The sequence below is a fragment of the Macaca fascicularis genome, chromosome 17, assembly GCF_037993035.2.
Source record: "Macaca fascicularis isolate 582-1 chromosome 17, T2T-MFA8v1.1".
Lineage (NCBI taxonomy): Eukaryota > Metazoa > Chordata > Mammalia > Primates > Cercopithecidae > Macaca > Macaca fascicularis.
The window spans coordinates 12,996,914-13,012,611 of record NC_088391.1 but is presented as its reverse complement, the minus strand read 5'-3'; the positions used below and the strand labels follow the sequence as shown (position 1 = coordinate 13,012,611).

The 15,698-nt window shown below is 38.7% G+C and overlaps 1 protein-coding gene across 6 annotated transcripts in view; it reads left to right on the top strand.

Annotated features, from left to right (window-relative positions):
- Nucleotides 1-15,698, top strand: part of STARD13 (StAR related lipid transfer domain containing 13) — a 557,856-nt gene that overhangs the window by 359,377 nt on the left and 182,781 nt on the right. For 4 of the 6 annotated variants that reach the window (XM_015439138.4, XM_005585614.5, XM_074021834.1 and 1 more), the window contains exon 1: nucleotides 2,773-3,051. The exons of the other annotated variants lie outside the window; for them this stretch is intronic. In XM_015439138.4, coding sequence (XP_015294624.3) covers nucleotides 2,883-3,051 — 169 coding nt within the window. In that variant the 5' untranslated portion in view covers nucleotides 2,773-2,882. Of the gene's footprint in view, nucleotides 1-2,772; nucleotides 3,052-15,698 lie in introns of those variants that run through there. 6 annotated transcript variants of the gene reach the window in all.

The following is a 15,698-nucleotide window of genomic DNA, read 5'->3' as shown; positions in this document are numbered from 1 at the left end:
ACAATATCTAGCTTTCCTAGGCAGAGGTCCCTGCGACCTTTGGCCGTGTACGTGTCTCTGGGTAGTTGAAATTAAGAGAATGGTGATAACTTTTAACCAGCAAGCTACCTTCAGGCATTTGTTTAACAAAGACACATCCTGCATAGCCCAAAATCCATTAAACCTTGAGTCACCGCAACACATGTCTCTTGCAAAGGACAAGGTTGGGGGTAGGGTCACAGATTAACAGCATCACAAATACAGAACAAAATGGAGTCTCTTATGTCTACTTCTTTCTATATAGACACAGTAACAGGCTGATCTCTCTTTTCCCCACAATAGTGGAAAAAGTGAAAATAGCATCAGCTTGGAGATGCACACAGGCTCTGCACTTGCTTGCTATGTGACTTCTGTGAATTTTAGCCTCCTTTCCATCCAATCAGATACCTCCAGTGACAGCTGTGGAGATTAATGTTAAAAAACATAAAATGTGAAGCCATGAAGGCTTCAGGCCCGGCACATAGTAGGTGCTCAATGCTATTCCCTTCTCTCCTCTTTCCTTTCCCTTCTCTTTTGCTGTCTTTGATTCCCAGTAACCATCTGTTTATCTCATTCCTGAAATAGTCTGACTGAAGATCACAATTGATGACCAGATTAGGAGGGAAGAAAAGTAGGTGAAAACTGAACACAAGTGCCATCTGTCTTCTTCATTTTTAAGGGAATTAGAGAGGAAGAGATATGGTGTCAGTCTTGGAAGATGCTTGTGATTTGGGCACTCTCTCCCTCTTTGATTCCACAGGACTTCATGCACTCACTGGGGAAGAGGACCAGCTCTTTCAGTTGCCTGTAAAGGACAAGCCAGAGAGAGAATTAGCTATTTCTTGATTCTAATACAAGAGACCTGTCCACTCCAGTGGTATGGGGACTAAGTGATCACAAAAAAGAATTTATTTAAAAAGTATAAGTTTCATAGCAATGGCAATACATTAGCATAAAACAAGGTACTAATGACATGCTAATGAGAAAATAATGTTACATATTTGCTTTAAATATAGTACCCTAGAAACACAAAATGACAAAAACATGGTAAGCAGGTGCATGAATTTATAGATACTACTTGAACCATGAAATAAAACTTTAGGGGCCCTGTATATGCATACAGAAGACCAAATGTTGTGCAACCATCCAAAGAGGCTGACAATTACCAACTACCTGACATAGGAGGCAACTGTCACATGCTGGGCCCCAGAGATCTTTCTTAACTTGTTTATTTACATAGTGGGACAATTACACAAGAGGAGCTGCTTCTCAGAATCAGGCTAGCAACAATTCCCTCAGGGAAAGTTGTTAAGGCTTATGGGCCTCAGAGAGCCAGCGTAAGAAGAATCGAAGCCCTAATTTAAATTCTCTTAAACTTTTAATTTGGAAATAATTTAGAAATAATTTCTCATTATTAGACTATAAATTCCCAGCCAGGCTATGTTTCAGTTTGAGTCAGCCAATGTCGAAGCAACTTGGTCATATACTTTTTTTTTTTTTTTTTTTTATCAGAGAACTTTATTCATTCGGCCCCAGGCTCAGAATTCGATAACATGTTTTCTGTGGACTTTTTCTCTTCACATCAAACAATGTTAAAGAAGAAAAACAGGGAAAAATCATAATGACATATATATATGTGTGTATATATATATATATACACACACACTCAGATATGGCCAAACTGAATTACTAGCAGTTTGCTTAAACCATACACTCTGGTTCTGGATCTGCATACATGGGCACCTAGAGTCTCTTGCAAAGCCCTCCCCAGCCTCTGCCTATCAGAATTCTCCCCATTTTCAAAAGCCTATCCAAATGTCTCTTTCTCCATCTGGCTTGCAATCATCGCCCCAGTCAAAAATAATATTGCTCACCTAGCATTGTGTTTGCGTCCTTTTTGAGACATATATATGGCCTCATGTTAGAAGCTTTTGTATAACTTCTCAGTGGATCCTTATCAGGTTGATGACAGTATCTTTGAAGTATCTTTGCAACTTCTGCAGTGATTCTTGTCTTAAATGATTCAGTGTCTTAAATGTGATAGGCACTTTCTAAGTATTTTACCTGTAGGTGATTAAAAATTGGGGAAGTAGAGAAATCAAAGAGGAACGGATGCTTAATACCTAACACGTGTGTACTTCGCCTCTCTGCGTCTTATCTGTAAGAGCCTCCAATTCCCATCACGTGAGGGTCAGGATCTGTGGTATATTCACTCCTGGTGTGAAAGCCCTTGAAGTTTGTTTTTCACTGGGAAAGATTTTATTTGAGTTGTTTCTTGATAATGAAGCGTGGTGGTTTACGCTCAGCTGTTGATCCTTGTTTGAAGTAGGTTTTTTTTTTTTTTTTTTTAATTTAAGAGATTTACCAGTTCCATCTTTTACCTGGCTGCAGCTGCCCTGTAGAAAGCGAAGGAGCTTTCTCTAATTTTTGACAGCCTGAAAAGTTTCCTGAGCCCTGAACTTGTTTGTCTTCTACTGTTTTGCCCGTCCCTCTCTCTTTTTCTTTTAACTCTTTTAGTGAGGGCTGCTTTTGGGTGCTTCGTCAGCTCTGAGGCACGTCAAATACGTGTATTTCGCTTTCAGCATTGTGTGAGGGACCCTGGCGGCTGGAACTGCCTCTGCTCGGGGCTTAGGGCTGACTGCGAACGTTCCCATTTTCCCCTCTTCCTCTCATTGGTTCCCGAGGTCACGTGAGGGCCCCGGGGGTTGGAATTCTGAGTTGTGGCTTTGGCACTCCTTTTTCTTTTTAAAAATCGCTGGGTCTGTTGAGCTGTCCTGGGCTGGGTGCCTTGCTCTTTGACTGAGACTGGAGACAGACGGGAACAGCCACAGGCAGACTGAGGTGACAATAGGAAATCTGCTGAGATGTTCAGTCAGGTGCCCAGGACCCCAGCCTCAGGCTGCTACTACCTAAATTCCATGACACCTGAGGGCCAGGAGATGTACTTGCGATTTGATCAGACTACAAGACGCTCTCCTTACAGGATGAGCCGGATTCTAGCACGCCATCAGCTAGTGACTAAAATTCAACAAGGTGAGTGGCCGGCAGTGGAAGGCTGTTGCTCATTCTGATTTCTGTTGGCTCTATTTCATGCTAACCCAGTTTTTTGGTTTTGTTTTCACTTTATAACATATGGATTTCTATGCCACACTACCCGTAACTTTGAAAAATAACTTCAGGCTGCAGTTTTCAGCAAACAGGACAGTCCTTAGCTGCCACATAGCTCAACATAAAGTGCCCAAAAGACTTCACGGTGGGACAGTGAATCATAAATTCCAAAACTTACATGTGTCTACAGAACAGATGAGAACTGTTACTCAGTGTGTATCTTAGGAGCTTTTCTGCAGTTTCCTCACACTGTGTCACATTTAGAATGTGGACACTTGTTTATTTCATTTGAGAGGGGCGGGGGACTAATGTCCACCCTGCCCGGAGTATTTCGAACATCCTTAGTGAAGAGGAGGAAAGCAAGAATTCTCTTCTAAAGGCCATCAGGCTAAGCACTAGAATCGCATTCTCTTCCTGTTTGTATGTTTATGTCAGCAGTTGCCACAGACATGTTAATATTGTTTTTCTGGTAAAGAATTAAGGTGTTTGTTGATCTCAAAACAAAATCCCGTAACCTGCACGCAAAACTCCAGCTTCCTATTGCAAAGAGAAGAGAATATTGAGTATAGGCTGCTTGATATTCTTTTTATTCTCAGCCCCCCAAAATACCAGTCTAGAAGTCTGGACATTACTAAAATTTAGCAGTCTAAAAAAAAATTTTTTTTTTAAACATGCTCCTTATAAGGTGTATCAGTAGAAAGCAGAAAGATGAACATTCCTGAGAAGCCCCTAACACATATGTTTACAATCAGTTAATGATCACCCTCCTTCTAGACTACAAAAAGAAATTATTATATTGGTGCTAAATAAGTTAACCAGGAATTTTTAGAGCCATTATAAAAATACAGTTTCCACTTAAATAAATGAGTTTAAGATTATATTGAATATTAGAGAGGAAGTTGGGGTTTGTAATCATGAAAATCTTATTGTAATGTTTCCAAAAAGAACAATATGTATTCTAGTGGGCAGCATTTGATGAGATTGTTTCCTTGGAAATTAGGATTTGTTTGTAAAGGTTCAGGAACTAGTTATGTGTGAAGGATGCTGGTCCTTCCTACATGCTGGTCTGATTTCAGGAAGGATATTATGTCATTCCATAAACTCTGTGTGCAGGTCTTGATTGAATAGAAACAAAAGTAATTATTTCCCTGTGGCTTGATTTAAAAATACTTTGGGCTTAGAATAAAAACCAGCTCCACTTTGGTTGTAGAAATTTCTGATCATGGTGCTTTTCCAAATGCCATCATCTTTATGTACACCGAGGCTTAATGATGCTCTATCATCTACAAGATATAAATGTTCTTCAGCATGCGTATCATATTAGAAATATTGCGTAGAACTAGCTGAAATTGCTTTGCAAACCTCCTTAGATGTATTTACAATATTTGATTTTATTTAAATATTATGTTCTTTTTGGAATGAGGGTTATTTTTCCATTCAAGATTTGAAGTTATGAACACATGCATTGTCATTGAACGTGCCCTGTCACACAGACATACGGGCACCCTCAGTTTATGTTTCATTTTTGTCTAATTAGATGATTTGAGGATTCCGTCTTTTCTATACTGGGCAATGGAGTGTTTGAAGTCAATGAATGCCTAACACTTAAAACTGACAGTAAAGATCACAGGGAAGCAACAAAGATTTCCAACAGTCTAGTGATTCAGAAATCATTATGTGTTAACATCATACAGCTCTTTAGTAAGACAATGAGAAAGCAATGCAAAACAATTTTATTGAGTTTACTGAATTAGAAGATTGGTTTACTGTAATAGCAGAGAATGTGGATTAAACAGTTACAGCATACCAAAATCATTATAGATAATTTTTTTTATTATGCCCATTTTACAGATGAGAAAACAGAGGCACACAGAGTTCAAGTATCTTATCCAAGGTCACCCAGTAAGAACTGGTACTTGAATACAGCTTGACAGTTCATGCTCTGCAATACGCTAGACTATTTTTCAGTTTTTATAATGAGTGCTAAAGTACTGAACCTATGATTGAGTTTTGGATTATATAGTATACTAGAGACTTTTTAGACTTTTCTACTCAGGATACAGCAATACACTATATTATAGGATCAGAATTGGTCACTCATTATGAAATTTCGTGTCAGGTTGTATTTCTCTAGTGCAAGCAAAGTGCTAAATGTTTTATTCTCTTTAAACAGTTACTACCCAATAACACAGGATGTCAAGTTATTTTTACTAACAGCTTTGTTTTCTTTGTGTTTTTGAGACAGAGTCTTACTCCGTCACCCAGGCTGGGGTGCAGTGGTGCGATCATAGTTCACTGCAGCCTTGACCTCCTGGGCTCAAGCGATCCTTCTATCTCAGCCTCTTCAGTAGCTGAGACTTACAGGTGTGTGACACCATGCCTGGCTAATTTTTTAAATTTTTTTTGTAGAGACAGGGTCTCACTATATTGCACAGGCTGGTCTCGAACTCCTGGGCTCAAGTGATCCTCCCACCTCAGCCTCGCAAAGTGCAGGGATTACAGATGTGAGCCATTGTGCCGTGCCACTAACAGCTTTTAATCATTCCATTAATCACATGCAAATAAATTAATGGCAGCATTATTTTCTGTAGTTGACAGGTTAGTATCTTAAAGTGACAGCCACATCACTAGAATTGTTTGCATTATTCTGCTTTAGATCTTTAAGATTTAGCATTATGTTAATTTTATTTAAGACGTCATTACTTATAATTTCTCATGGTTGTTGGGAACAGTGGAAACGAGTAAGTTGCTCCCCACTGACCTCATTATAGTGAGATAATCATTGAATGGCGTGCACATGATTCAATAGCAGATACACTCATGGGGAGGAAAAACAAGGAAGAGAAATAAAGGAATCTTTGATGATGCATAGAATCAGAATTCATTACCCAAACTCAGGATGAATCTCAACTTGCTCATCTTCGGCTACACATCAAAACATACATGCATCATTTCTCTGGCCTGTTTTTTAGTTCTGGGGTTACAAATTCATTTCAAGAGAGAGGAGATGTTTAAAAGAGAGTGTTGTTTTGAAGAGTGAAAGTTTATCGTAAGTCATACTGCCCATAATCCATACCCCACATTCTTGCTTGAATCAATAGGGAAATTGTTGTAGAGAGAGAGAATGGAAATAATAATGGTCCTTATTTGCCTCACTAACTGGCGCTTGGGAGTGGATATGAGAGAGGATGCTGGGGGTGGTGAAAGACTGTGTTAGGCCAAGGAAAGGAAGGATTGGATTTTTTTCTATTTTTTTTTTTATTTTGGTAAAATACACAATACATTAATTTTGCCATCTTAACCATTTTTAAATGTATGGTTCAGTGGTATTAAATACGTTCATAATTCGTAATGTCCAACCATCACCACCAGCCATCTACAGAACTCTTTTCATCTTGCAAAACTGAAACTCCATACCCGTTAAACAAGAATTCCTCATTCCTCCCTCCTCTCGGCCTTTGGCAACCACCATTCAACTTTCTGTCTCTATGAATCTGACTACTTTAAGTACCTCATGTAAGTGAAATCATACAATGATTGACTTTGTGTGACTGGCTTATTTCACTTTGTACAATGTCTTTGAGGTTCATCCATGTTATAGCACATGGCAGGATTGCCTTCCTTTTTAAGGCTGGATAATATTCCATTGTATATATATACTACATTTCACTTTCTGTTTTTTTGTTAGTAGACCTCTTAATGGGTGTGAGGTGGGAGAATTGGATTTCTATGTCATTATTTGATGGTTTTGATTTATTGGTTCTATGTCATTATTTGGTGGTTTTGATTTAGTGCAACATGACGGATGCACCATGTTTAAAGTCTACACACACACACACACACACACACACACATATTTGGAAAACCCAAATGTAAGCAGAAACATAAATGTGATTACTTGCTTTGTGAAATAACTTATCACACTATTACACTTTTTATTTTATTTTAAATGCTTAGGAAACAGCATAATCCGGATTGCAGTCAAGTCCGCTGAAGTAGGATAAGGAGACAGGGACCCAGGCTCTGTATAGATGCTCCTTCGCTCCTTTACAGTGTTGAGTTCCAGAGCTTTACTGGACCTTTGGTTTTCGATGAGAAAGTGAAGTGGATGGACTATGATTGCTCATGTTTATTCTGTGTCTCATGTTCTGGAATTCTCTCTGTGGTTAAGTCAGCAACTCTTTGAACAGGATTGTAGAAAGCAGGGGAACATAAACCTAACATACTAGAACCTAAAAAGGCAACAGAGCGGCTTTATTATGTGGAATGTATCAGTGGCTTACAATTGTTCTACAATTTCTTAAGAAAATGGTAAAGCAGAAATTAGGTTTTTGTTCTACCTTCGCCACTAATTTATTGTGTGATCTGAGAGAAGTCACAGCTTCTCTAGACCTCTTTCCCTTCTTCCATTAAATAAAGGATTTGGATTAAAGAGTCTCTGAAGTCCCCATCATCTCTACAATTCTAGGATTCTGCAATCGCAGGAGCTACCTTAAGACTAAGGCAATGCTTATTTACATTTTCCTTATTACATCATTCAGCATATACCTGGACATGCTTCCTTGTAACCTATGTAATGCTTTCATTAATATCGATGTAATAGGAATGTTAGGAAGTTCGGTCTTGTGGACTATTTAAATGTCGGTATAACTATACTTATACAGAAACTTGTAAACACCCTTCTTTCTCCAAAATCCAGGCCTGTAAAGTGGAGTTATCTTGATGCCTGACCTATAGCAAGGATTGCAGGGACTGAAGAAAGTCCGTGTGTGTGCCTCTTACCTCACAATACAACCGCTTTCTTTTCTTGATAGAAAATGTGGAAAGTAGAAAGTTTCACTACTGGGCCGGGCGCGGTGGCTCAAGCCTGTAATCCCAGCACTTTGGGAGGCCAAGACGGGCGGATCACGAGGTCAGGAGATCGAGACCATCCTGGCTAACACGGTGAAACCCCGTCTCTACTAAAAAATACAAAAAAACTAGCCGGGCATGGTGGCGGTCGCCTGTAGTCCCAGCTACTCGGGAGGCTGAGGCAGGAGAATGGCGTGAACCCGGGAGGCGGAGCTTGCAGTGAGCCGAGATCCGGCCACTGCCCTCCAGCCTGGGCGACAGAGCGAGACTCCGTCTCAAAAAAAAAAAAAAAAAAAAAAGACAGTTTCACTACTGGGAAACTAGTGAAAGTTAGACTCTCATTTGAGTTGCCATTCTATCTGAGGCTATTTTTAAGTAGATATAGCACCTGATTTGAACTCAACTAGAATGGGATATACTGCCTTTTAAAAATTTCCTCAGGGAATGCCAGTGGGCATGAGTGATGTATTCCCCCTCATTACTATGTCAGAAGGCATCTTGGGAATTTGCCCAACCTAAGTGGTGAACATGGCCCATCCCCATGGCCTATACCCCCAGCAACTGGGTAATGTCAGCCTAAATTAAACAATCATTTGTTCTTTTGGAATTGCCCTTTCTCTATGTTTAGTACTTTCTTACCCGACTGCTTTCAAACCTGGAGGATGAATGCGCTGGCAGAAAGACAGATGGAACACAGGAAGCAGCCTGAGAATGCATCAGTCATGTATTGCTCAAGTTCTGTCTGTTTTTTTTTTAAAGAGTGGCAACTGTCATAAATTCACATTTCATGAATCAGAGCCTCTTTCTACTCTGTGTTGGTGTTTGGAGGGCCTGTACAGAAAGGATACTGTTTAACCAAAATTACAGGAAAATCTGCTAAGTGAATTAAATGAACTAACTTTGAATAACATTTTAAAAATTACTACATAGTAAAACTGTAAGAAGTCAAGAAATGAGTACTGGGAGGAAATTAACAAAAGGACAATATGCTTGTAAACATATAAAACTTGAGAGTTTAACTTTAACCAAGTTGTAGGTTCAATAGCTACACATCATTGCTTTATAACTCATACATTGGCCAGGGTGGCCAATCCATTGGAGTTGCCTGGAGCAGCACATGACACAGTAGCACGGGGTGTACAGAGATGGGTATTTGCCTTGTGCCTTCTTCTGTGCCAGTCTTCCAGGAGTTCCTCTGTTGGCAGAATGTTGAAACTTCTGTTGCTCAGATGCAGGCAGTTACCAAATTTGGATTCTGTAACTTTAGCTTAAGTGAATAAAGATTCATTTTTTTAAATGTCTTTCTCTCTCCCACCTTCCCCAATCATCAGTGCATTAGTTCTTAGGAAATTTTGGATAATGGTCAGCTCTTATAATGCAGAATTCCTCATTTCATTAGCAAATTAATCAAGGACACAGATAGAAACACAAGTTAGAAAAAACAGTCACTACTAGTGGTCTTAGCAGTATCAATTGATGACCCAAAACAAATTTAAAAAGAGAACAAATGATAAGTGAGTTTTGGCAAAACTCTTATATAAAGGGACATAAATAGATGGAGATTTAGTAGAGACATGTCATTAACAAGAATATACACTTGCTCTGTGTTTCATTAGCTATGACAACAGGGTAGTGAGGCAATCAAGAAGATCAAGAAGATAAGAGAACCTGACCATGAATTGCATGCTAGATATTTGAATGAACTAAAGATCATATAAAAAGTATTTGCTGTCTCCCTAGGAGCAATTGAAATATGATTTTGGTATGGGGAAAGATACTACATATTAATTTACATTCCACCTCATAACCTAGAGGATTTGATGTCATTTATAGAAGAATATATAACTAAAGATTGCAAAAAGATAAATCTGATGAAAAGAGAAATGTTGGCCAATTAATGAGGTAAAACTAGGAAGATATATTACATGGAAATATAAAATGTAAGGCTTTGAATAATTAGCAAAAATGAGCTGCAAATTTGGCTTGAGCTTCCCTGATCTAAGCAAAGAGGAAAACAAAACCAAGGGAAGTTTTTCCCTGTTCATAAGGTAAGAACTTACTAGCCAAGCTTTTCCTGGAAATTGCTCTTTGGGAGAATTTTCTCCCAAGAACTTGACCTATGAGAGGAATTTCTTATACAAATCTCATAAAGGTAACACTGCAAGCTATAGTGAATGGTGCCTTCAACCACTCCTACTGTGAATTCAGTAGTGAGTCTCGTTTCTTATAACATCCTGCAGTGAAAGTGGGGGCATCACAATAAATTGTAGTCCAGTAGAAATAGAAATATTTGGGTGTGGGTGGGTGGGTAAAAACAAGAGGTCAGGTATGCAGTCTTCGGATTCTCTGTCTTAACCTAGAAATAGCATGGAGATTATCCACAGGCAATTTCTATTAGTCTGCTTCGCAGAACACTAGGCCCATTAGACAGATATTCAAGGGAGAAAACATTTCTGTGGTTAAGTCATTTTGGGAAACGCTACTTTCCCTTTCCCCTGGAAATTCAGACTTATGAAAGGCTCAGGAAAATCTGGCACAAAGTAGTTTAACTGTGTTTAAACTGGTATATTTCATCTTGAAAACACTTTTCACAGGATACTGGGAAGTCACATATTGCAAAACCAGCTTTCCCTGGGGAACACATTTTGGAAATGCTGATCTAGGAGAGTACGTGGCCTATGCTTCCTTCAGATAATTTTCTCTGAATATACTTCTTGCATAGATTTGGCAGTAGATACTTTGAAGTTGTGTTTTGGAGAGTAACATCGCAAGTATTCTATGTTTTCCAAAAAGGCCAGCCACAAATACTTTAAAAGTCAACTGAGTAAAGGCAAGATGACCATCTTTTTATGAAAATTAACAACCACATAAAGATTCTGTTTTGGGTAGGCAGAACAGAAAGCTGAGTCAGTATACAGGCAGAGTTAATAATTATAACATCAAGAATACAACCATTCCTCAAATAACTCTACAAGATAGGTACTGTTGAGCCAGAAGGAAGAAATTACTGCCTTCTAGCTCTGGCTTTGTCTTACCATGATATAGTTGAAGTCCTTGGTGAGGTCCAAATGGTTCTAACATTACTGTAGCTAATTCAGGATTTTCCATTACTGCTAGGAAGTGGAATCATGCCCCACAGGAAAGAAGCAAAAAACTCTTCAGAAGTCTCACATTCTCCTTTGCCATAGGTGACATGGGATATGGACTCACTGAAGCTCAGGCACTGATGAGTGGCTCCGAGAATTGCTGAATTCATGGTCCAAAAAATATCTTTGGTTGTATAAAAGCTCTCCTAGTATGACAAAAAGAAGTGAATGAAGTAAAATTATGTAGATAATTCTAATTAGTAAAATCTGCTTGCTTTAGTTATAGCGGCAACTTATCAATTTCCAGGAAGTCCACAAATATATTCTTAAGATGTTTTTCCTCCTGTTGGCAAAGAGATACGCATTAGCATTCACATTATGAATGATGCTTCTGGAGAGAAATTCACACAATATCCAAAAGCTCCAAGAGAATGCATAGGAAATTACCATACTGGCTAGCCCAAACCACCACACTGTGAATTCACACAAGACCATGGTGGTCATTCTGGACTGGTACAGTCTAGGGCAGGACCGAGTACCCTGAAAATTTATATACTAACGTTTGAAAAGACATGAATTCTCTCTCTCTCTCTCTCTTTTTTTTTCCAGAAGGTTAAGTTCTATAATAATCTAAATGGAGAACTTGGAAAATAACTTCAAAATTACAGAAAATGCTAATGCTGTTAGCAAAAGAAAATCAATAGAAATAGATCTAGTGTCTGGCTAGACTGTCAAATGATTTCCCTCACACAGCATAGGAATCCTGAGAATTTTAAAGGTCTGACAGAGGCAGAGCTGACTAAAATACCAATGATTTGTGTTGCTTTGCCTCCTAACAGTTGGATAAAACACAAGGGCGAAACAATGCAGAGAGATTGGAAAGGAACTTGGCAGTCACCAAGTACCTAATTTACATGTCAGGATTTCGAGCTGAAGTAGGCATTCTCTTCCTGCATTCCAACTCTCCCCTTCCTGCTTCATTCTGAAAATCATACATATGGATGGCGGGAACGTTTGATTAGTATTCAATCTCTATGAGCAAACGGTAGCATTTCCTATACATTTATATTCACCAAATGACACACTGGATTCAAAAAGTATGTATAGTCATAAAATCACATTTTCCTCTGAGAGTTATACTACCCTGAAATTATGTATAATATTTAAAATTACTATAAGAAATAAGAATGATTGACAAATCCTGCAGTAATGATATTCCAACCATTCTCACTCAAATAGACTGGAGTTCTTATTTGAGAAAATTAAAGAATATTCTCCAGATGCTTTGAGGGACACAACACGTTTCCCACTACATGCATTTCTCAAAATAGAGCATGAAGTCCATCGCAAGGCCCTTACTGTCTGGACTTCTGTAAACCCATGCATTATGTTTAACAGGTTCTTAATCATCAAACCACCTTCATTTTTACCACTGGTCTCTTTCAGATAGGAAAGTCTACTGACCTCCTTCCCTGAAAATTTGGATCCTCATGTTAGCATTCCATCCCACTTGCTGTACTTTTAGGTGGAAGGTCTAAGGCAGACAAAACTGCTTAAATATTTTTATCACTGACTTCCTAGAAGAAGGAGGAAAAAATCTTGGCAAGAAGAAGGGAAATCAGTCTTGAAGAATATCTTGAAGAGACCTGCAAGGGAATTCCACTGACTGTGTTCATTATCTATTGGTCCCCATACTGAGTGGAATTTTTATGTGTTATCATTGGCCAGGGTGGCCAATCCATTGGCGTTGCCTGGAGCAGTACGTGACACAGTAGCACGGGGTATACAGAGGTGGGTATTTGCCTTGTGCCTTCTTTTGTGCCAGTCTTCCAGGAGTTACTCTGTTGGCAGAATGTTGAAACTTCTGTCGTTCTTAGGAGCAAATAATTGAAACATGTTGGTTGAATTTCAAGACACCTTTTCTTCTCTTTTACAAATAGCCCTGTGATTACAAATAGCTTTGATTCCTGTGGAATCAAGAATGTCTCAGGGATGTTGTCCATCAATCCAAACTCCAAACTTTCTATAACTCTAATTTAGAGGGCTTTGGAGTCGTGTACACTTGAATTTGAACTCTAGCTCTACATCATCCCCATAGAGTGACCTTGGACGAGTCACTTAATGCTTCTTAGCTTTTGTTCCCCTGTGGGTAAAATGGCATTAATAAGAGCAACTATCTCAGTTATTGAAAGGATTAAACGAGAGACTATAATCAAACACAGATCACAGTGTCTGGCACATACTAAGTGCTCAATTTAAGACAAAATGATTATTAAACATCCATGTACATATGACCCTTCAAACTGCTGAATCATCAACTGAAGAGTGAATTATGTTTGAGTAAGTTACACACTCTGTATCATGTTTACTATGACAGACATACATAATGCCACATTTTTTGTGTGTGTCCTCAACAAGGTCTTCCAGAAAATTTGAAACAAAAGAGGTTTTTTTTTTTCTTAAACCGTAATGAAAACCATTGCCTTTTCCAATTGTGGTTTCCTATGGATAGCAATTGCTCTCTCTCAAGTTGCCCTGAACTGGCCTGAAATGGTGGGTTTAGGCCAGTCTTCAGGTCCTACAGATAAATAGTAAAGCGCGTTGAACTTTACCTTGTAGCAGTGAAAGACAGTTCTTGGCAGAAAGTGTTCCTAGCTCTCGGAATCACTTGGTGGTAAAGGCTAAGCTGAGAGGGCAGGAGTGCTGGAGGAAAGGGGCTGTGCCTCACATTAAACTGAAGGGCTGGGAGGTTCTTGGTGGGGCTAAGGGAGTGGGAACGAAGTCTGAGGCAAACATCATTAATTGCTAATAGATGGGACATTTGGGCTTAAAACTGTATTCCTTAGAACTCAGATATCTGTTTAACAGCCATCTTTTCAAAGCAATCCGATATCTATTTTTGTTCCTCCAGTGATGGCAGCGGGAGGCCACCAAACCCAGGGTGGGGTGATCTTGGATAAGTCACCTAAGTCTTCCAGATCTACGTTTTCTCTTCCATATGAGAGATGAATGGATCAGTCTGTAACTGAGGTTCTGGAAAGCCAATTTGCACAAAGGCTAGTGCTACATTCGTCATGGAAAGCAACTTAAAAATTATAAAACATGCTAATGCTTTGAATGACTGTCTTAGTTTGCTGGGGCTGCAGTAATAAAGTACCGGAGACTGGGTGACTTAATCCCAAAAATATGCTTCACAATTCTGGAGGTTGGAAGTTGAGAACAACGTGTTGGCAGGATTGGTTCCTTTGGAGGCCTCTCTCCTGGACTTGCTGACAGCTGCCTTCTTGCAGTCTTCACCTGGTCTTCCTTCCGTGTGTGTCTGTGTCTTCATCTCCTCTTGTAAAGACACCAGTCATACTGGATTGGGGCCCACCCATATGATCTAATTTTATCTTAATGACCTCTATAAGGGCCCTATCTTCAAATATACTCACACTCTAAGGTATTGCAAGCAAGGACTTCAACACATGAATTATAGGGAGATGCAGTTCATCCATTACATGAATCAAATATTTCCCAATTTTATTTGTTACATCAAAAAAAAAAAAGGGGGAGACTGATGTTTATGATATGCCTCTGCTTACCAGCATTGTGCTGGTCGCTTCCTTGTTTTTGTCTTATTCAACACTCATAACAGCCCTCCCTTGAAGATCGATATTAGTATCTACCTGTTTTCAGCATAGGATACTGAGAAAACGTTCATCAAAAGCTGAAAGAAAATGAATGAAAGAATAAGAATATATCTTTAACAAAATCTGAACTCCTCTCTCAAATTCTTGTGATTTTTCTAAACTGAGGTTAACTTTGAGATCTTTGTTAATTTTGTAAACCTTTCCAGCTTTACATGTCTTTGTGGAGAGAAATAGAGAAAAAGTGCTGTACAATGCATGTAAATTTTCTAATGCCCACTTGACAACTTCAAAACTAAGCTCTCGTACTAATTCAAACAAATTATTCAAGAAACTTTAATTGCCCATTTCCTCTAAGGATTTCATTCCTTTTGATTGAGGAATATGCTTCATATCTGTTGAATTCTTCAGCTATGAAAGACTGCCTACAAATCTGATCACTATCAATTTGTTGAAATTTATTCTTAGAGTTTAATGGACTAAAATCTTAACAGTTAAACATTGTGGATTCTTTTCCTTTATTTATTTTATGGAATATGTATACTCTTAAGTCTTCCTCTATTTAGAAATTCTTCCAGAAAGAATAGAAACATCCTTTAGTACAGTTTTGTACATCATAAGTTACATGTTAATTTTGAGCCTTGCAAAAACCTTGTTTTGTAGGATGAAATATTGGTTGTCTGCATATGGTATCTCAGAAACCCTGAAAAGCGATTTGTCGTATTAATTCCTTCACCAGTGTACTGCATAACACTTTGTGGAGCAATTCCACATGCATTGTCATTTTGAAGATGTGTCCAATGAAATTATAGTCGTGTATTAGGAATCTCTGTCCTTTGAAATCTCTCAGAGAACTGAAAAATGCATAGGCAAGTTTTCCTACTTTGACATGTTTCTGATTTCATTTTCCTGAATTATTCCTTTGGAACCGAGTTTTGTTGTATGGAAAAACACATTTATCCAAGAGGGCGCTATCAATAAGTGGAGACTGACTTGATACAATAAG